General features: G+C 46.6%; 9 protein-coding genes across 9 annotated transcripts; 7 read left to right on the forward strand and 2 right to left on the reverse strand.

Moving 5' to 3' along the window:
- Positions 1–354: 354 nt before the first annotated feature.
- Positions 355–2,217, forward strand: V1508DRAFT_42681 (cytochrome P450). The gene is made up of 2 exons (XM_066941613.1): positions 355–828; positions 876–2,217. The coding sequence occupies exons 1-2, from the start codon at positions 457–459 to the stop codon at positions 2,088–2,090; spliced, it is 1,587 nt and encodes a 528-aa protein (XP_066797234.1). The 5' UTR covers positions 355–456; the 3' UTR covers positions 2,091–2,217.
- Positions 2,218–2,668: 451 nt separating this feature from the next.
- On the forward strand, positions 2,669–4,810 carry V1508DRAFT_438198 (Homogentisate 1,2-dioxygenase). The gene is made up of 3 exons (XM_066942166.1): positions 2,669–3,204; positions 3,263–3,388; positions 3,438–4,810. Exons 1-3 carry the CDS (start codon positions 3,137–3,139, stop codon positions 4,639–4,641), a joined length of 1,398 nt encoding a protein of 465 aa, XP_066797235.1. The 5' UTR covers positions 2,669–3,136; the 3' UTR covers positions 4,642–4,810.
- A 435-nt stretch (positions 4,811–5,245) lies between these two features.
- On the forward strand, positions 5,246–7,043 carry V1508DRAFT_413562 (uncharacterized protein). Its single transcript, XM_066939800.1, has 2 exons — positions 5,246–5,475; positions 5,580–7,043. The coding sequence occupies exon 2, from the start codon at positions 5,687–5,689 to the stop codon at positions 6,980–6,982; it is 1,296 nt and encodes a 431-aa protein (XP_066797236.1). The 5' UTR covers positions 5,246–5,475; positions 5,580–5,686; the 3' UTR covers positions 6,983–7,043.
- Positions 7,044–7,483: 440 nt separating this feature from the next.
- On the forward strand, positions 7,484–9,724 carry V1508DRAFT_438200 (major facilitator superfamily domain-containing protein). Its single transcript, XM_066942167.1, has 3 exons — positions 7,484–8,112; positions 8,163–8,258; positions 8,315–9,724. The coding sequence occupies exons 1-3, from the start codon at positions 7,684–7,686 to the stop codon at positions 9,335–9,337; spliced, it is 1,548 nt and encodes a 515-aa protein (XP_066797237.1). The 5' UTR covers positions 7,484–7,683; the 3' UTR covers positions 9,338–9,724.
- A 1,165-nt stretch (positions 9,725–10,889) lies between these two features.
- V1508DRAFT_383383 (uncharacterized protein) lies at positions 10,890–12,885 on the reverse strand. The gene is made up of 4 exons (XM_066937740.1): positions 12,461–12,885; positions 11,955–12,400; positions 11,319–11,896; positions 10,890–11,258 (listed from the first exon to the last, which is right to left on the reverse strand). Exons 1-4 carry the CDS (start codon positions 12,639–12,641, stop codon positions 11,054–11,056), a joined length of 1,410 nt encoding a protein of 469 aa, XP_066797238.1. The 5' UTR covers positions 12,642–12,885; the 3' UTR covers positions 10,890–11,053.
- A 1,432-nt stretch (positions 12,886–14,317) lies between these two features.
- V1508DRAFT_42847 (Caleosin related protein-domain-containing protein) lies at positions 14,318–15,519 on the forward strand. Its single transcript, XM_066941801.1, has one exon. The coding sequence runs from the start codon at positions 14,483–14,485 to the stop codon at positions 15,242–15,244; it is 762 nt and encodes a 253-aa protein (XP_066797239.1). The 5' UTR covers positions 14,318–14,482; the 3' UTR covers positions 15,245–15,519.
- A 6-nt stretch (positions 15,520–15,525) lies between these two features.
- V1508DRAFT_413569 (glycoside hydrolase superfamily) lies at positions 15,526–16,941 on the reverse strand. Its single transcript, XM_066939801.1, has one exon. It carries the CDS (start codon positions 16,902–16,904, stop codon positions 15,576–15,578), a length of 1,329 nt encoding a protein of 442 aa, XP_066797240.1. The 5' UTR covers positions 16,905–16,941; the 3' UTR covers positions 15,526–15,575.
- An 851-nt stretch (positions 16,942–17,792) lies between these two features.
- Positions 17,793–18,845, forward strand: V1508DRAFT_42853 (uncharacterized protein). The gene is made up of 2 exons (XM_066941809.1): positions 17,793–18,225; positions 18,276–18,845. The coding sequence occupies exons 1-2, from the start codon at positions 18,115–18,117 to the stop codon at positions 18,747–18,749; spliced, it is 585 nt and encodes a 194-aa protein (XP_066797241.1). The 5' UTR covers positions 17,793–18,114; the 3' UTR covers positions 18,750–18,845.
- Positions 18,846–20,397: 1,552 nt separating this feature from the next.
- On the forward strand, positions 20,398–20,715 carry V1508DRAFT_413571 (uncharacterized protein; the record flags this gene model as incomplete). Its single annotated transcript, XM_066939802.1, has 1 exon — positions 20,398–20,715. One exon carries the CDS (start codon positions 20,401–20,403, stop codon positions 20,650–20,652), a length of 252 nt encoding a protein of 83 aa, XP_066797242.1. The 3' UTR covers positions 20,653–20,715.
- Positions 20,716–20,727: the final 12 nt, after the last annotated feature.

Consider the following 20,727-nt stretch of genomic DNA (forward strand, 5'->3'; position numbering starts at 1 on the left):
TCGTGATGCACGTGCAAAATTGATTCCGCCGTCAATCATTTTGCGACCTCAAGATGCGGGTTAGGGGTGCATTGGACTTTCTGGGTAGCACGAGCCGCACGTCGCTTCAGCTGGATCGCCAAAGGTATGTTGACCGCGGAGGCGATGATGTAATAGTACCCGAATTGCATGGCACGCTCAAGGCGCAGAGCGGAACTGACGATGCTTCCGCTTTCCTACTTACCTCCTCACCGCGAATCACTGCCCTGTAGACGGCATGGCACGGCACCTCAGTCTTCACGCCATAATTATTACTGATACCCAGACACAGCTGGTCGCAGTATTTAAGCCTGGTCGGTCTGGACCTGTTCTTCGTTCTGTACCTTGAGTGGTTCGAGCTGTTCATTCGGATGTCTGAGGGTTCATATTCTAAAGATTGTACCATATTCCAGCCACTTACGAACGGCAATCTTCGCGATGACTTCCTCATCATTTCTCCTGTCAGCTGTCCAGAATTATGTACAACAGCACCCATACATTTTTCTTATATCAGTGCTTCCACTTTCCTTAATATTCTACATTATTATTAACGAGTTTATACGCGCGCGTCTTCGAATTCCGGACTTTGATGGACCGCTTGGCTACCCACTTGTAGGAAATATCCCACAGATTCGGTACAACGCCTCCGAGAAGTACAGAGGCTGGGCGAAGAAGTTTGGGCCGATTTTCCAAATCCAGCTAGGTAACATTCCAGTCTTGGTTGTGAACTCGGCGGCTGCGGCACAGAAGGTTCTCGTGACGAACTCGCAGGCGACAATTTCGAGACCTAAGTTTTATACTTTTCACAAGGTATGTGATTGAGGCCACTAAGTTGGGCAAACTAACCGACAGAACAGGTCGTATCTACTACTGCTGGATTCACTATTGGCACATCGCCGTATGACGAATCCCTCAAGCGCCGTCGCAAGGCTGCTGCTTCTGCACTCAATCGGCCAGCTGTTCAGACCTACACTCCTCACATCGACCTCGAGACTAAAGAATTTGTCAAAGATGCGTTTGAAATCGGATGCAAGGGGAAGCTTGCGATTGACCCGCTGCCACTCATTCAGCGACTCAGTCTCAATCTCAGTTTGACTCTCAACTGGGGCACACGAATCGACAGTGTCAATGACCCGCTGTTCCACGAGATTACTGAAGTGGAGGAATACGTGTCTCGCTTCAGAAGTACTACAGGAAATAAGCAGGACTACATTCCTCTCCTCCGACTGAACCCATTCAGCGGCCAGTCTGCTCTGGCAAAGAATATGCGTGCTCGTCGTGACATTTATCTTGATCGCATGAATCGTGAGCTTAACGAGCGGATTGCGAACAAGACCTATAAACCATGCATTCAGGCGAACGTGCTGCTTGATTCGGAGGCGAAGCTCAACGCGACTGAACTGATGTCTATTTCCCTTACCATGGTCTCTGGCGGTCTTGACACGATCACTACGCTAGTGGCTTGGTCCCTTCCGCTTCTGGCCAGACGTCCAGATATCCAGAAGAAGGCGTATGCTGCTATCCGAGAGTTTTTCACGGAGCAAGAAGTCCTCTGCGATCCCCTGGAGGATCAGAAATGTGCATACATAGTTGCGCTGGTACGCGAGCTTTTGCGCCTGTACACGCCACTCCGCCTAGCGCTTCCCCGTGCTGCTGAGCGCGACTTCGTCGTCGACGGAAAGCTGGTTCCTAAAGGGACGGTTATTTTCTTAAACGCGTGGGCGTGCAATATGGATGGGGACGTTTGGCATGACCCAGAAAATTTCCGTCCGGAGCGCTTCTTGGAGAAACCTGGCGCGCAGATCTTTACATATGGTCAAGGATCACGTATGTGTACAGGATATATACTAGGAAATCGGGAGCTCTATTTGCTCTTTATGAGAATTATTTCCGCATTTGAGATTATTGAGCATGAGACGGTAGATAGCGACCCACTGACCGGATTGGCGGATCCGACCAGTTTAGTCAGCACCCCGAAGAAGTACGAAGTGATTTTCCGACCCCGAGACACAAATATTTTGGAGAAGGCATTGAAAGATCATGTTCCTGTGACGGTCACCGTGGGCAGATAAAAATATTTCTATTTAATAATCGATTGAAATTGCGAGAAGAAGGCGTGTGTGTAGTTGTGTCTTGGCACGGATTCTAATGACCTTTATTTTAGCTAATGGAATAAAAAACAAAATTGAGTTGTTACAGTTGGGTGTATGGGATTGCTCCATGCCTGCATAAACGAGGTGTAGCTGTTGGCTGTTATTGACCTCATTTTGTATTACGTGTACAGTCAGGATTGTCGAGATTAGGGTATGTAGGTTTATTGTTTATTTTATGCATAAACGAAGACTTTACTTGTCGAGAAGTAAAGTAGCTGGCCGTGTGTGCGTTGGCAGGTTTGTAGGGCAAACTTTATAATAATATAAAGGAAAAGTGAGAGATGAACTAGCGAAGAGATATTTATTATCGATATGCAGACACATGATTATAAGGGCCATGCTCAGCCGGCTCTACGATAACCCTAAACCCACATGCGTACATCTCGAGTAGTACTTCCTAAAAGAGCATATAGGCATATGTCCGGATGCTGTCAGCCCTAAATTGCGGGGATTGTTGTCGAAGGTTGGGGAAGTTTACAACGCGATTCCGTCAGGGTTGGCATCTGATGACCTGGGGTCAACGTATCGACGAGCATTGGACGTGACCCGGTCCGCAGTTTACGCTGCTTAGTACCGCGCTACCTATCTATTGATTGACAATAAATTTAGAGAGCATCACGGGGCTTACCGAACGATCCATTTGTCTACATCATACTGGCAGCTGCCAGCGCACAAAATCCACTTTCATGGCCCAGATCTTGAATTTCAACCTCAGTATATGCCAACACATAAATGTGAACGTTGCACAGCCTCCACTTAACGTGTTAGCAGCGATAAATCTTACAGACACGAAAGCAGGCTACCCGATCATCTCGATCAATCCTGCAGTGATTTTCAACAAGGGCTAATAGTATTTCCTGACATTTGACCGTAATAAGCTCACCATCCCGAGCTGTAGTATTGAGAGATATATTTTGACAAGTCTTGGGTTGCTCAGGTGCAAGACCTTCACTTTACATATCAAAATGGTTGGATCCAAATTCGAGACGCGCGATCCATACTCGTACCAGATTGGCTTCAATTCCTATCATGCGTATGTTTCCTGTTGGTGATTTGGTTTGGCCAGAATAATATTTGTTGACAATATCTAGAACTGAAGCGGTAAAAGGTGCACTTCCAATCGGGCAGAACAGTCCTCAGAAACCACCGCATGGTCTCTATGCGGAGAAGTTGTCGGGCACTTCATTTACGACTCCACGAAGTGAGAACAAGCAAACGTATGCACTCTCTCTCCTGTGCGTGGGAGCAATGCTAATGGGTCATTAGATGGTTCTATCGCATTATCCCCGCAGCTTCCCATTCTAATTTCAAATTTGAACACAATGAGAACTACAATTTCAAATCTCGCGCCGCAAATTTCCATATGATCCCAAACCAGATTCGTTGGGAACCATTTGATCTCGACAGTAGCATGACATTCAGGGGGGGCCTACGAATGGTCGCTGGAGCCGGTGATATTACTACGAAAACTGGACTCGGAATATACATTTATGCGGCCGGTAAGAGTATGGAGAATGAAGCCATGTACTCTGCGGATGGTGATTTTCTGATTGTGCCTCAACTTGGAGATCTGGATATTCAAACTGAAATGGGATACCTATACGTGCGGCCACAGGAAATTGTTGTGATTCCTCGTGGCATTCGTTTCTGTATAAAATGCCCAAGCGGACCTATTCGTGGCTATATTCTCGAGCTTTACACTGGGCATTTTAATCTCCCTGAATTGGGGCCAATTGGATCCAATTGCCTTGCTAATGCTCGCGATTTTGAAGCACCAGTTGCTGCATACGAAGATACTGACGAAGATTACACTGTGTACTGCAAGTTCGACGGCCAACTCTTCTCAACTATTCAAAACCACTCGCCGTTTGACGTTGTGGCATGGCATGGAACTTATTATCCGTATAAGTATGATCTTGGTAAATTTAATACAATTGGTTCGGTTTCCTTCGATCACCCTGATCCATCGATCTACACTGTCCTTACGGCTCCCAGTGATCACCCCGGAACTGCAATTGCCGACTTTGTTATTTTTCCGCCACGGTGGCTTGTTCAGGAAGATACCTTTCGCCCTCCATGGTATCACCGCAATACTATGTCCGAATTTATGGGTTTGATTTCCGGTAGTTACGATGCTAAGGAGGGCGGCGGCTTCCTTCCTGCCGGAGCATCTTTGCACAACATTATGGCCGCTCACGGTCCGGATGCTTCTACCCACGAACAAGCTTCCAGCGTGGAGTTGAATCCGACGAAGATCAGTACCGCATCTATCGCATTTATGTTTGAGAGTTGCATGATGATTGGATTGACGGACTGGGGATTGGAGGAATGCAGAAAAGTGCAGAAGACTTATAATAAGGATAGCTGGTTGCCGTTGAAGAAGTATTTTACTGGCCCGAAACTAGGACGAGCTGATTTGTTGCCATTGAATAATGGCAAGGAAAACGGAAATGGAAACGGCATTCGTTAGATGTACTTCCCAACAAACGGGTTTGGAGGAAAACTTTAACAGATTGTGGATTTGGCATGTTTTGTCACCTCGACTTTCGGCATTGCCCTGTCGCGGTTTAGCTTAGGTATGCGGTCGCTTTAGCGTATGAATGAATACTTCCTTCTTATATGAATAGATTGATTCAACCATGTAAAATAAATAGAATGCATCAACGCAGCAGAACATTAGAAGTTCAATGATGCTATGACTGTACGTGTCTAATAACTTACATGCGGTGCGACCACAATGGGGAAAGACCCTGTGCGTCAGATTGATTATACGATATGTTGGCGCTGACCGGCATATCAATGAGTCTATGATACAACTGTCAGAGATTACGGGTACGTTAAAATGATGCCAGTTCAAAATAGTGACTTAGGTATGTACCTTGAGATCATGCACTAGGAGCTGGATTTGTTTCCGTAGGAGTTATTGGCTCTATACCAAATTTAATATGTAGTAACATTTCCGAATTTGAAGCAGGTTTGCGATATTGTACGCTTCATATCTGAAGTTTTACCGTATATTTCTATACTTCTCGAGATTACAATTGTGAGGGAGGTACACATGCAACCCTAATGCATTGTCAATCCCGGCTTCCCCGCATTTCTGCTGCTGCAGACATCTCCCGCTGCCAAGTTTCTAACGGTGATCTCGCTCCACTCTTCCGTTTTTTAAGTCTCCTGTATTGCGGTGCGGCCACAATATTTGTATCACACGTCTTGGTCCGTTGGAAGTCGTGGATATGGAACACTGAATTCCGGTAGCAGAGTGTCCGCGTGTGTCGCGGAAATCCACCCCGCAATGAACAAGGTAGATCTCATCATGTGTACAGGTCTCGCTGGCAAGTTGGCTTGTCCTCGTGGTTGTGACGGCACATTACTTTGATGTTCTTGTCTGATCTTTAGCCTGAACAGCTCCTTCGAACACCAATCTGCCATCTACGGATTTGTCGTCTTATTCTCGGACGCATCATATTTTGTTTAAAGTGCAACATATTGTCTTAGCCTTGTGATGAAAGATAATGACCGGTATTCGACAATCGTGGCTGGATATTCCCGCTAACTCGCATTTCTCTCTGCGCAACATCCCTTTTGGGATCATCTCGACCCAGTCCAATCCTCGCCATCGTCCGGCAATCGCAATAGGAAACTATGCCCTTGATCTGCTTGTGTTTAGCCGGTCGGGTGGATTCGAAAAGTCCGAATTTACCAACATATCTGTCTTCGAAAGTTCGACTCTCAACGCATTCGCAGCATTAGGACGCGAAGCTCATCGGCTAGTGAGATCATACATTCAAGCTGTTCTCACTGCTGGTGGACAGTTCCCAGATATACTTGAGCAGAATATTTTGTTGCGTGAATCCGCCCTTCTTCCACTTTTCTCTGTTCAGAATCACTTGCCGCTCGATATAGGAGACTATACAGACTTCTATGTCGGTCGTAATCACGCTTATAACTGTGGCATTATCTTTCGGGGACCAGAGAATGCGTTGAATCTGAATTATTACCACATGCCGGTTGGCTACCACGGTCGGGCATCGTCTATTGTGATCTCCGGAACGCCCATCAAAAGACCTGTGGGCCAGATTCTGCCAGATCCGACTGCAAGAGTCCCGGTTTTGGCACCGTCGCGACGACTAGACTATGAACTTGAGCTTGCTGCATTTATCGCGACTGGAAATAACATGGGCGAACGAATTAATGTCGATGACGCTGAAGAGCACATTTTTGGCTATGTATTGATGAACGATTGGAGCGCGCGCGATTTGCAGGCATGGGAATATATTCCACTTGGTCCTTTTACTGCAAAGAATTTTGGCACCTCGATTTCTCCTTGGGTTGTCACCCCAGATGCGTTGGAGCCATATAAGGCACAGCCTTTGAAGAGACCTGCCGAAGCAGGTGTTGTGCTTCCTTATCTAAAGGAGAAAAGGCAGGATACAGTGTACGATATCAAGCTCCAAGTGGAGTACCAGACTGCGGAAGGCGATAAAGCAGTTATTTCTAAGGTATCTACGAAGTACTTGCTCTTTTCATTTGCGCAGATGATTGCGCATCATACAGTGACGGGCGCAAATTTGCGGTGTGGAGACTTGATTGCATCGGGGACAATATCGGGAGAGGATTCGGATTCGTACGGCTCACTTCTGGAGAAGTCACAAGCCGGCAGAGTGCAATTTATCATCGGCCAGTCGACCAGGACGTTTTTGCAGGATGGCGATACAGTCACGTTTATGGGTGTTGCCGACGATAACTCTGATGCCGGGTTGGTTGGATTTGGTGAAGTGACTGGTAGTATTTTGAAGCCTGACATTTAGTGATAGTGCCAGTCGGGCCTGTAACGGCAGAATCAATAAACATAGTTCCGGATAAGGAAAATACGCTTGTTTGGCCAAAGTGTAGCTAAATTATCAAAAGGTCTAAACTACTGATTTGCAGGATTTGAACCCTTTCTTAAACAGGTTCTCAGAGTTGGTCGACCTCGGAACATGGCAATGAAAAAGTCCCCATCAATATTGCTGGATTATCACTGCAGAAAAGAAACTACAGGCATTTCACGAATTATCCCATAACTGCTATTCTACAAATCTATGAACGGGATTGGCGAAGCGCGGAAGCGACTGACCAATAATCCACGCAATGTGCTGAAGTTATTAACATGGGGAATCTGAGAGAATGCTGCGAATATGTCTTAAAAGTTGACGTGACGTGTTGTGCGGCGCTGATATTGACCACAGATGCGCCGTGAGGAACGCGGCGTGATAGGAGATTGACTGACGATCACTTAATCGCCTCGAAGCCGCGGCTGTCTCTGGTCACTTTCTGTTCTGCGAACTTTCGTTTGCGGCACTAAATACATCGAATACCCGACTGTAAATACCACGTTGTAGCTGTTCGAGTATATTGTGTGTCCTTCAGGCTGTCACTACTTCTTCTGTTAAATGACATGTGAGCGGGTAATTTGATCCTCCATTCCTATTGGTCTTTCCACCGGAATCGAACTTGCTCTACTGCAGGTATGTCAGAAGTTGGGAATGCGGCAGTCCCCGAGGAGGAACACTCTTACCAATTCCTCGAAAGCTCTGTGTCAGCGAGAGGTCCGCAGTCAAAGTCATTTCCGCCTGAATCAGACTCCTGCCAGTCTGGTGCGGGCTTTTCCCGCGCCTGGCTAACTGACAAGGATATCGATAGGAAACTTATCTGGAAAATCGACATACACGTTTTGCCGTGGTTATTCCTTATGTATCTGTGTGCTTTTGTCGACCGCGTAAATATTGGAAACGCAAAAATTGAGGGTATTGAGAACGACTTGCACATGACGGGTAACGACTACAACATCGCACTCGTCGTATTTTTTATTCCGTACATTCTCTGCGAGTTCCCCAGTAATATCATAATGCGCAAGGTGACACCTTCAACATGGCTGTCCGTTATTGTATTCTTTTGGGTGTGTTATCTGGTCGGATCTCTGCAATCTGGATGCTAACTTATCAACAGGGTTGTGTTACCATCGGTATCGGATTTTGTAAGACCTATGCGCAATTAATTGGTTGTCGGTTTGTTCTTGGCATTTTGGAAGCTGGTCTATTACCGGCAAGTATTATAGCTCTCATTTACAATGGTCCTCCAGGCTGATAAGGTCTCTCCAGGGATCTATTTACGTCATTTCTACTTATTATAAGCGTTACGAGCTTCAAACTCGCATAACCATTTTCTTCTGTGCAAGCGTCATTGCTGGGGCTTTTGGTGGTCTTCTTGCCTACGCGCTCTCTAAGATGGCCGGCCTGGGGAACCAAGCAGGTTGGCGCTGGATCTTCATTATGGAAGGCATCTTCACCGCTATGATTGGGGCGGTGTCCAAGTTCATGGTTCCCGATTTTCCGGACACTGCGAAATTTCTCACACATGAGGAATTTGCTTGGATTCAATACCGCATCAACGAGGACGAGACGTCAGCAGAATACAGGATGGATCATCTAGACAGTCATTCGATCAGAATTATTTTGCGTGATCCGAAGACAATCTTCGGAACTCTGCTCTTCTTCGGAACCGTGTGTACCGGATACTCCGGCTCGTTCTTCTTGCCTACCATAATCCAGCAAATGGGATATACATCTGCTGGCGCACAGGTTCGGACTATCCCGGTTTTTGTTGTGGCAGCTGTCTTCTCTGTCGCCTTTTCGGTAATTTCTGACAAGACGAACAATCGCTGGGTAATTTCATTAGTCGGAGTTGTGGTCGCATTGGTTGGCTATGCAATTCTTGTTGGGGATTTCAATATTGCAATTGGAGCCCGATATTTCGCATGTTTCTTGGTGGTTACAGGTGGCTACATTGCGCAACCAGTCAGTGTCGCTTGGATGGCCAACAATGTATCGGGCCATTACAAACGATCATTCTCGTCTGCGATTCAAATTGGAGTTGGCAACGCTTCAGGTATTGTTGCGTCTCTTATTTTCCAAAATAAAACCGCGCCGCGGTATATTCCTGGATTCTCTGTTGCAATGGCGTTAATGGGAATGGTGGGGGTGGTGACTATTTTGTTCGCATTGTACCTTCATCGTGAGAACAAGAAGCGCGACAGAGGCGATTATAATTACAGGTTGCAGCTGCGACCGGAAGAGGTTGACAACATGGGCGATTATCATCCTGGCTTCAGATTTGTTCTCTAGTTTATTACTTTTTGGACGCGCAGGGACCCTCCAGTTTGATGTGTTGTTTCTCCGTCGTTCGCGGGACTTGTGTGTAGTTGCCCTTCTCCGAGATCACTGAAGACAGCTGGACATGCGCAGCGTGCTCGCAGGCAGATCTCGATCCTGTCGTCGGTCTTGCAGCGGGTTTGTGGGCGCTTTGAGTCCAACTTTGTGTCCTTGGAATTTTTTTCGAATCCGTTGGATGGTAACATGGCAGCCTTACTCTGGGTCTATTTCTGGTGGCGCATCTGAGCGTGTTGTCGTGGTTGATCGCGTGGTTCTGAACGCGGTATTTACAAAGTCGAGAATGCAAGAGGACTTGGAGAATGTTGATAGGACCATCGGCGTAGTAGAGGTTGAAGCCGGTTAGGGTGGATAATCTCGAAATAGATAAATACTAGGGATTCTGTGATATTCTGCGGTGTTGGCAAGAGATGGACATGTTCGAGAGTTACAGCGGCCGTTGGCAAAATATAATACATATTTGCTACTCGAACGACCATTGGGAGCCGGAAAGTATGCTCTAAAAGCTGTTGACACTGAATCCCATCCCCCAAGTCCCCAACTTAATAGAGGTTAGCGGGACAAAGTTGCAATTGCAAAAATCCCAGTGCGGTATATTTTTGGGTGCAGTAGTAGCCTTATTGTCCCATGGTGCATTCCGTGCTCGTTGCAGGCGCAAATTTCACTTTGATAGCGAATGATCCAGTACGTACTTGCATGGATCGCGCCGCAGAAAAGCCAAAAACGTGTGGCCCATTGTTAGTCTGAACTTTGCGCCGCGCTGCAGTTGAAGTCAGGCACCTTTGTCCTTTTCACCCCTGTCTTAGGTCACAATAGCGAGCATCGTGTCCACAATAGTAGGGCCCACTCTCTGAACTCTCTGTTCAAGTAACATATTGTAATTGTTGTGCAAGTTCTATTAACTTCTGGTTAGAAACACCAAAGCTCTCCGACCCTAGCAACCGCAAGTGATGTTAGGGTTTCGCAGTTTAATTTCTCAGTTTTAACAGATAAGAGAGCGGAATAAGATACTCCCAACCCGTGTGTCCTTTCGTTTAAGTAGCCCTCGATGATATTATTATCCGCGTCAAATTTACTATTGCGAAACGAAAGTTTGGTATATTACAACTTGGACCCTTTAATTCCCAGTCCTTACATTGGCTAGGTAAAGCTGTTGATGACGTCACTGCACAGCTGAACGTGTGGCGCGAAGGAACGCTAGACTAGATCGTGCAGTGAGGGACATGCAAGGGTAAATTTCCACCCCAAGGTGACGAATTTTGAGCAGGGGGTGGCTGAAGCTTGACGCTATGCGGCTGAGGCAAATTTGTATCATGAAGACCCTTAGTCCCCTTTTGATTGACACCGCCCTGCGCCTGTCACGCTTGAAAATATGATTTGATGCACGATATCCTCAGACGATTAGACACCTCCTCTTTGGCCAATCCTTGATTCCTCCTGACGGCCAGTGGTGATTTGAAGGCGGCGCAGAAATGCGGAGTGGCACATGCTGGGTGCACCAAGTATGTAAATTGTGAGTCGAATCTGTTAAATGATGAAAGCCGAAAAAAAAATCCCTAATTCACAATAATATACAAAGTTATATCTAAAACAACAACACAAAATTTACTCCCATGCCGTGGACCAAACATCATATTCCGAATCGTAAACAGTTGCTACTACTTTATGAGGTCATTGCCAGTCCATCCTTGGAACATTATGAGTTGGAGTCTTGCTCAAGGTTCGACATCTTCCAAATAACGTCCTGCAAATCTTGCCGAATTCAGGCACCAAATCGAAACTTCCTCGCCATGAGCCTTGGAAGCCATGCAAAAGTCTTGCAGAATGGTCAGTGATGGGTCTCGATCCCATGTTATTTCGAAAGCCACGACCTGGACTATACACAATTGTCAGCGCCAAACTTTGATCGATAGTCTAGATATTGCTCCTTCCTTACCTAAATCCGGTGATTGGCAAAAGTAAGACGTCCGTAACAGTCTTGGTTTTTCCTCGATCGTGCAATCCGGTCAGGGCATGCCATCTCAAACCCGCGACTGACTCCAGCCATTCCTTGATAACCGCAGTAAATTGGACCGGCCCAGTCAAATCTACAGCATAGGCATCATGCAGCTTATTCTGTTTCTGCAGAGACTTGACGTCCGCATCAACAGCGGATATAAATCGAGTAGATATCGGGTGATGTGGTGCAAAGGCGAGAGCCCATTGCGTGATCTGAACCGGATACCCATATCCTGCGCGCCAGTATTTATCACTATCTGGAGGCAAGTCAGCTTCAATGCCGACTATAGCACCAATGCTTGGTGAATTTCGGTCGCGGGAAGACGCATTAGTTGACTTTTCATAGAGCATTGAGTAAAAAGGAGAAGCGTCCGAAGGCGGTGAATATATTGGACGATCGGATACAGAGGACAATGAGTACGTGCGATTTTCTGATATGTCTTCCCAACTTTCGATATCGGTGGGCTCAATCCAAGAGACAGGATGGCGCAGTGGTTTGGTGTCAATGTCACTATACTGCAAGCAAACAGATCAGCAACGGCGCGACATCATCGTATGCAAGGTATTAGCTTACCACACCACCAAACCATCGCAAAACTGCGACTCGAAACAGGTCAACTCGTTCCACAGGAATCGGCAAGGCAAGATAGGTCTCCCAGGACGCCGATTCATATTCCTTAACAAAAAGATCTATTCCAGCATTGTCCCATAGTATATAGGCCATTTCATCAAGATTGTCGTCATTCTGACTAACTCCCACTGCCAGAGGACTCTCTCCAGCACACACAGCCAACCAGGATTCCACATAGTCCTGGATCAGGGGTGACCACGACGCTGCAGTCATCGAGTACCAGCTCTGATGCAATATGAGAGGAATAGAGGAATTTGCGATATATCGAGATTGCGACCTGGCAAGGTAGAATGCCAATTGCGCGGCCTCCAACGTAGTCTTCGGACTGACAGTGAGCTCGGTTGGTAGGTCGGCCGCATCGTCTAGCCACTTTGTGGGAATATGCCATCCTGCCAGTTTAAATCTGTTAGTCACGGCCAACAGGTATAGCAAAAGATATGGTCACTCACGTCCACCTATTCCACTCCCTTCGAAAACTGTTTGCCGTAACCGAGGATGCTGCTTTTGTAGTCGTTCATGAGATGCCCAAGTTTTCCATAATCTCAACCAGAAAATAAATGCAAGAGATATAGCGATATGTAGTATAAGCTTAGACTTTGACATCCGCAAAGAATACGCGGATTTCATCATGACCAATAACGACAGTTAAATAAAAAGAACAAGGAAAAAATGAATTTTTAGAACAGGATCAGTCTGGGGAGACTTAACAACGAAGGAATTAGGCGACATGTTATAGTGGATCCAGATTAAGAAATAATGCCTCAAGAATAGACAATGACCTCGGCCGGGGATGGTTTCCTTGTCAAATTTGTGATCGGCAGAGGAAATAACGAAGGCAGTTAAAGTTCAGGATCACAAGTTCGTTACCCATTCTGACGCGTATGCTTGAAGAGAGTATTTTGGGGGAATTTCACTAAGATACTGGAGGAACCCCTGGTTCTGTGCATTAGTGTGGTGTAGGTTTTAGTTTGAGTGATTTTTTTGGGCGGAGTGCGCTCGCGACGCGTGTTCGCTTAGTTTACGGCCCCGCCGCTCCTTGCCCGCTTCCGCAATTTCTTTCTATTGTGCTTGGTTCACTGTAACAATGAATATAGTAACATCATCCTAACGCTTTCATCGATATCAATATATGTATCTTCTTTATCTACCGTTATTTGTATAATCTGGGGAGAGCAACTGTGCACGTCTCTAGTTTACTCGACTATATGCGTTCATTTCCGATTCCGAGTCGGATCATATTCTCGGAGACAGTCTTCGATTTTGTACAGTGGCCACATCTCGTTCGCCGGTCAGCGAAAGGTCTCGTTGAAATCCGAAGTAGCTCTTTGCTTGAGGAGGCTGAGCAATGAGCCGCACTGGGTTGGGGGATCCCGTTTACCAGGGACCTTACATAAATAACCCCTTGCCAAATAAAGGTGGATTTACATGTCAATATTTATCATTACAAAATGCTTCCAATACTTCAATCACTGGCTTGTCCCATAAACTGTGGCGACATTACTGGATTCCACTGGCCTGCGTAGTTACAGGCAGCCTTCTGCTGAAACAACACAAATTCTCAGAGACAACTCTCACTGCGCTTTTTAACGGGAATTGACACGTAGGCTAGTGAAGCACTAGTATTCAGATCAAGTATTCCCATGTTCACATGCACCAAATATTAAATACACGATACTAATTGTGGCGTTTGATATGCAAGGTCAACGCACGCCTAAATAATAATACGACGAAACCGAAATGAAGTACTTTGGGTGCGGCAGATTGATCTTGACATTCATTCGTACTTTATCGCTCTTGCATAGTCAGATGGCTTATCGTTAGTTCACATTGCAAAAACGCCGCAAGTGATAACAGATTAGTGCTATTTTTATGCGTCTGCGGCTCTGGCACTCCCCACAATGTAATCCAAGAGCGCACGGTGCAACGACGCCACCGGAAGGTGGGAATATATATACTTCTCCCATATAGATTATAGCCACTTCAGATCTATTTTGATTGCACACTAAATTGGAATATTCGCAATCGACACCATCAATCAACGTATTTCGTTGAAGTGATCGAGTTAGTGCTCGTTGAGAGCCGTCGACGTCTTTCAAGCAGATCAACATGGCAGGAAATTTGGTCGTAGTGTTCGATCGCATTCGACTGGCAGTTCACGATCACGAAGGTGATAATTCACGTGCAAGGTGACAACGCAACGTGGCTCGTTGTCGCAGAAGATCGATACGCTTTGTTTCGACCAACATTCTTCGCCCTAACCGGCATGATCGACGATCCTCGCGACAACTCGCGCGACATGCTTGTCGACTTGACATTGGCGGACTAACACTCAAACTGTCCGCCTAGAATGTCGTCGCTGATCACTACCGCTCTTCCTTGTCTCGCATCTGATCCTGTTTCCTGTATATAATGTCGATTCCCGCAGATCTGGTCTTCTACTATTCATCCACTGTTCCCGCCTCTTGCACACGATGACCTCCGTAGTGACCTCCGCAGAGAAATCTGCTGTCACGTTCTCGCGTCCCGTCGCCGTCGGGGCGGACAAGAGTATCCGCAGCCCAGGCGTCGCTCGCAGCAATATCGCTTCTTCGACAGAACATCCTCAGGGCACCAAGCCCTGGGCGTCCCAACACAAGAACTACACTGTCCTTCAGCAGCACATCTTATTCTGGGATCGCGACCAGGACGGCCAAATCTACCCTGTCGATATCTACAGAGGCTTCCGCGACCTAGGCTTCAATATCATCTTCTCTATTCTCGCCGCCGTCATCATCAGTATCGGTATATCCTACCCCACCCGTCTTGCACACTCGTATCTTCCTGACCCATTCTTCCGTATATACGTCGACTCCATACACAAAGCGAAACACGGATCTGACTCCGGCGTCATCGACAGCGAAGGTCGCTTCGTCCCCCAGAACTTTGAGAATCTGTTCGCAAAGTACGCGAAGGAGGACAAGTCCCGCTCATCGCTCACACTCAGCGAGCTGTTCCTGCTCATGCATGGGCAGCGTAGCGTTCTCGATCCGTTCGGATGGTGCGCGTCTATTTTGGAGTTTTCCACGACATGGTTGTTGATTCAGAAAGATAGAAAGATACAGAAAGAGGATTTGAGGAAAGTGTATGACGGCAGTTTATTCTGGGACATTGAAGCAAAAAGGAGCAATGGTACCGGATGGGACAAAGGTTTTAAATTCGGTAGGAATAGCATGTGGGCCATTAAGTCGGATTGAGTGTGCTGACTGCGTCGTTTGCTGTATATATGCCCTTGAACTGAAATGTTTGGCAGTCACTAGTTATTTTCAAACGTAAGGGAAGTCTGCACGTGTCGATACTGCACTAGCAAGCAATGTAGAAAGGCAATAACACTGCACCCAGTGAATATACAATACTCGTGCTGATGTTTAGTTTTAGAGGGTTTGGCAATACCGAAGGCAATATACCATGGATAATGAGATTCATGATCATATCACTCAAATTGCGCCTCGATTATGAATAATTGTAATAATGTTTGCAGGCATTGTATTTCTATAGGCATCTGCATGCAATGTACGTCCTCAAATCCTAAGCTTCTTGTATCGCAAGCAAAGTTTCAATGTTCGCAGAACGCTTGCGTAGCCTCAACATCGCGACCCCATGTCTCGGGACTTCCGTCTCTATAGCCCCACCAGCTTCCACTGTCCCAGTGAGCTTTCCAAATAGAAGTGGATCACCTGCCGCCAGGCCTTCTTTGTACGATGTCTTCGTAGCGTTATAGTAAAATCTCTCTACGTTCGCCCCAGCCACATCGGATGTACTGCCGTCAATCACACTCTGAGCCGTGGCATCGTCCATCCTGTTTGCCCATAAGTCATAGATATCCCAATCCTCCTTGATCTCCTTCGGAATACCCGTGGCAACACGGAATATATCCACAAGAGTCGCAGTCATTGTTCTAGCGTTGTTTCCAGCGTTGAGAAGGATAACCAGCTGATCTCCACCAGACAATGGCCCAGCCCACATCTGGATCTCGCCCTGGTCAAACTCGTCCGTGTCATTCACAAAATAGCGCCACCTGCGTACAGCTGGCACACCAGCGGGATCCTGGCTCACGGCTAAAACGGCAGGGTTGTTGAGAATAGAGAGAGCTTTGGCATCCATCACGTTGACGTCGTTTCCCATGAGGAGAGGACTTTTCACTGCGGCCCACATGCTAAAATGTGTCTTATATTCCTCGTCATCCATGCCCCCATTACCGACTTCAAGCATGTCGAGATCATTCCAGGCACCTGGCATACTGGTGTGGCTGATTAAGGCAGCCTTGTTCAGGATATTCATAGCACTACAATGGGATCCTGGAAAGGCGCAATCGTACTCATCTCCAGTGCATGGGCATCGCGGGTCCGGGCGATCGAACGAGTCATAGATATCTCCACTCATACGCCAGGAATTGGCAACTGTGTGACCCCATTTCCACGGGTAGTCTTCTCCCCAGTTGCAAATCGCGTAGAGAATTGGTCGGCCCGTTGCCTTAAGCGCCTCGGTCATTGTCCTGTACCTCTCCGACGTGATCTTTGGTGTACCCGACAACCCCTCATTGAAACAATTGTCGTATTTCAGATAGTCAACGTCCCATGAAGCGAAAGTTTGCGCATCCTGCTTTTCATACCCAAGGCTGCCAACATATTTTGCGCAGGTATACGAGCCTGCGTCGGAATACATGCCAAAGCGGAAACCGAGCGAGTGAAGCTTGTCGGCGACATATTTCATACCATGAGGAAACTTCTCTGGATCGTGTTGGAGATTTCCCTTCTTATCGCGTCCAAGGGACCAGCAGTCGTCAAGGATAATATATTCATATCCTGCATCTCGGAGACCAACCGCCGCCATTTTTTCTGCAGTTGACAGCAGCATGTGCTCGTTGACGGAGCAGTCGAACGCATTCCAGTTGTTCTGTGATTTCTTCGTCAGGGAATGCCTCCGCAGTGAGAAAAGAAGAATTATCGTCAACCTACCCACCCCATCGCTGGTGTCACAGACAGGTCATTGATTGGGTACACGGTTTCGACCTTCTGAGAAGCCATAAACGCAGTAACGGCTGTGAAGAGTGATGAGCGACGCATTGTGGAAGCTAAGCCAAATTTCGAAACGAAGCTTGCCGGTGTTTGACTGAGAATTACAAGTCGCTGGAGATCATTAGGAAATATACGTCTTGATATAGTCAGCGTCGCGCCCACTGACTACAAGCCAAGATGCAAGTCGGGCGGGGTAGTCGGTTACATGCCCGCTTAGAACGCGTTTGAACGCTGCCAAATTTACCACAAAACTAAAGCCTAACCTATGCCAAAAAAAATATCGTTTTGAGCTCGCCCGATTGACGGCGCTTCGCTCTTGCTCATCAAAATCAATGGTTGGTGGGGATTGGTTGATGTGGATGATGAAATTAACAAGGTCATCGATCCATGCACAGAGTTCAGGGGTATGTGGGACTGCGACTTGTGGGGACTGTGCCCGAACCCCTCCGCGCTTGCGCTTGACTGCCGCCACACTATCCAACTATGCTCTAGCTGGGGTTAGGATACCAGATTAGTTGCAATGCCACCCGCAGTGATTTCCTCCTGCGGTAATACGCCGACAACCCCGCATGATCGTTTGCAGGTTCTTGCGGTTACCGGGAGAATCTAGGATTCGAGATTGGCGATCGCATATTCGAAGCGACCCCGATGAACGGCTGGCGTTGTTTTAACCATAACCAGATACTTTGAATCGCGCGAACTATGGATGCAATACTATTTTTAATCATTTGAATGAGCCTACGAAGGTCGCCCAATGCCAATACTCGAAAAGGAAATATAGATTCCAAGTCTCTGTAATCGCAATCGCGGTTTACCCCACTTACCCCTGAACTTAAGCCAACACATGCCGCCTGCGGTGCCGAGTCAGTAGAGATCGACTCCGCTCATAAATGATACAATGGATCGCTTGATGCATCTCCGCGCCATCTAATTACGTCGTTGTGGATCGCCAAAGACCGGACGTAATGGGAAATAAAAAGTCTTACAGATAGATCGGCTAAGTTATAGATTAATCGCTATCGTCGCAAAATCGTTCCGTCAACCAAAATATGGCAGATATTCTAAAGTCTCCGTACGCTTCAGCAATATTGCAGGCCACGTTTATCAGCATGGTATCCTACGTCGTCGGAGAGGTAGTTTTATCTCTGAAGGATGGTAATGTGTGTGGCAGTCTGCAATTGACAAAAATCATCACTAACTGGGGATACAGGGGTTTGCTGTCAACCTCGACTACAATGCACTCGGCCGATTGATGTCGTGGGCGGCTGTCATTACTCCAGTAGGTCTCCTCTGGCAGCAGAAGCTCGACAGCAGGTTTCCCTCTACTAAGCCGAAACTAGCAAGTGGGACAGCGGCAACCGAAGGAGATAACACATCGTCGGCGGAAGTATATGATCAACTAAATATTTTCATTAAGGTTGTTTTGTCAGAAACGATCTTCAGCATTGTCGCCAATAGCGCATTTATTGCATATATTACCTACATTGAGCACGGCGACTTGACTTTGACGAAAGCCAAAGTCCTCAACGAAGTCCCGGGGCTTTGGACAAGCTCAATCAAAGTCTGGCCTCTCGTTTCCTATATTTCTTTCGGATTCGTCCCACCTAGCAAGAGAGTTGTGTTTACATCATTGGTCGCGTTGTTTTGGAGTGTGTATGTCAACGCATTTGTTATTAGTAAATAGAGGGAAAAATTGCAGTTTGCGTAGATAATGCGATGAGGGTTTTGTTGTAGCACGGTTGTCAAAGATTATACAAAATAGTATTATGTTAATAAGCACATCTCTTCGGAAACTTAACGGCTGCGGAGTTCCACTTTCATAGGACCTTGTTACCCTCTCGTGATATTTTTGTGAGAGAGCGCTTGCGCTTGTCAGACCCTGTCGATATCGCGTTCGACACGCATACCCCTCATGTACAATAGTATCGGAATTTCCACCAAGTACGGAAGGCATGAGACACTCCGTCATTCCCTTTTAGCTGCAGCATGTTTCCATCATCCGGAGTAGTGCTAAACGCCAGATACCCATTGCGGCCACCAGACTACCGTGTACATGATATATGCCAACAGATCAAGTCCTAACAACGCCGGATAGACTAATCAGATGATGGCTACTGAGCAATCCGTCAGCGAAATTTATACTTGTACCTAAAGACTGCCATGAACTGATCTCTCTATTCTAGAGTCTTGTCAAGTCTCATTAATGCTTGAAAGCAATGAACTGTTCGGCGACTGGGCTAACATTGTTTGTCTCAGTAGCATGAAGTCAGATCAAGGGTTCCGCTTGACCATTTTCCGTTCTATCGCCCGATAATGCTGCCTGAGACTCTATGAATGACTCAGATCAACCACGTGGTCGTAATTATACCATGAATATTCTACGCTCCGAAATCTACTTCGACTGTACAATGCTACATCCTCGCAAGACCTCCGAGTAATGTGTAGAACACTCTAGCTTACGATCGTAGATTGTAGAATTCTGGCAATATCTAACCATGACGTAATTGGGTATTGTGGAATGTCTAGAAGGTTCCGGAAGGAAATGTCTCAAGTATATATAGAGATCATAGGAACCTGTAGTCATGAACATGATGTTTGCTGTTGTGTGCTTGAATATAATCAAATATTTCAACAATTGCTTCGGTTCCATAATGTGGACTTGATCAACCAAAGTATAATCAATGCGGCCTCATGAATGGACCTCATACATGCCACTTCAGCTGTGTTACAAAGAATTTCCATCGCAGATTGACTTCTAATCCGTTTATACTGCTTGAGACTTGGGCTGCTCTTACAAGGCCATCCGGGTGGATATATTGAAGCGTCCTGGTTATGGGCCGTTCTTTAACGACTCCGACTCAACGCCATTTTGTTGCCTATAGTAGTTGAAACAAGAACTACAATCCCTGAAATCTTGTGTGGGACACGATATTTCTTATCAGAATGGCGAATGAGATAAAGAATGTGATTGTCTTGGGATATGAGCTCTGCTATTGCCTAGATCTCACCTCTGAAGAGCTTGCTCTAGTGCAGGCAGGAGGCAATCTATGTTCTGTGCTAGTATCAACATTACCAGAGAAGGGTTTAGTGTCTCTGCATTAACCCGGTCCTCATCTACAGCGACATTTCTTCCAAACGTTGCTGTCCATAAAGCAGATTACAGTAGTTTCTCGTCACTCATTGCAGCTTTCCAAGTCCAAGATGCCGTCGTTTCTGCAATAGCTACATTTAGTGTTGCGGCGCAGACAACGGCCGGCCGTTGAGCCGCAGTAGTTGCGAATGTGAAAAGGTTTATACCGAGCGGGTTTGGTGGCGATACTCCATTGCCTGGTGTTATGGACTTTGCTACATTCACGATCGAGAAGCAGAAGATTGTCACGTATCTCAAAAGCAAGGAAATAGAGGGACTGTCCTGGACTGCTATCTGGTCTGGGGCTTTCTTCCATTGGGTAAGGGCTCTATTATGCATCATATTTCGGCAAGCGTATTTGGAATCAAAGCTGAGCATTACAAAGTGCCCTAAAAAAACGTCTGTTACAGGTGCTCGAACTGGGCAATGGTACTCTGGTAGGGGTGGACACGAATGACGAATATATTCGCATTCGTACGAATATTCGCAATTCGAATGCGAATATTTGGATGTTTCATGCTTACGAATGCGA

This window comes from Lipomyces doorenjongii, assembly GCF_038497915.1.
Source record: "Lipomyces doorenjongii strain NRRL Y-27504 unplaced genomic scaffold V1508scaffold_12, whole genome shotgun sequence".
Lineage (NCBI taxonomy): Eukaryota > Fungi > Ascomycota > Lipomycetes > Lipomycetales > Lipomycetaceae > Lipomyces > Lipomyces doorenjongii.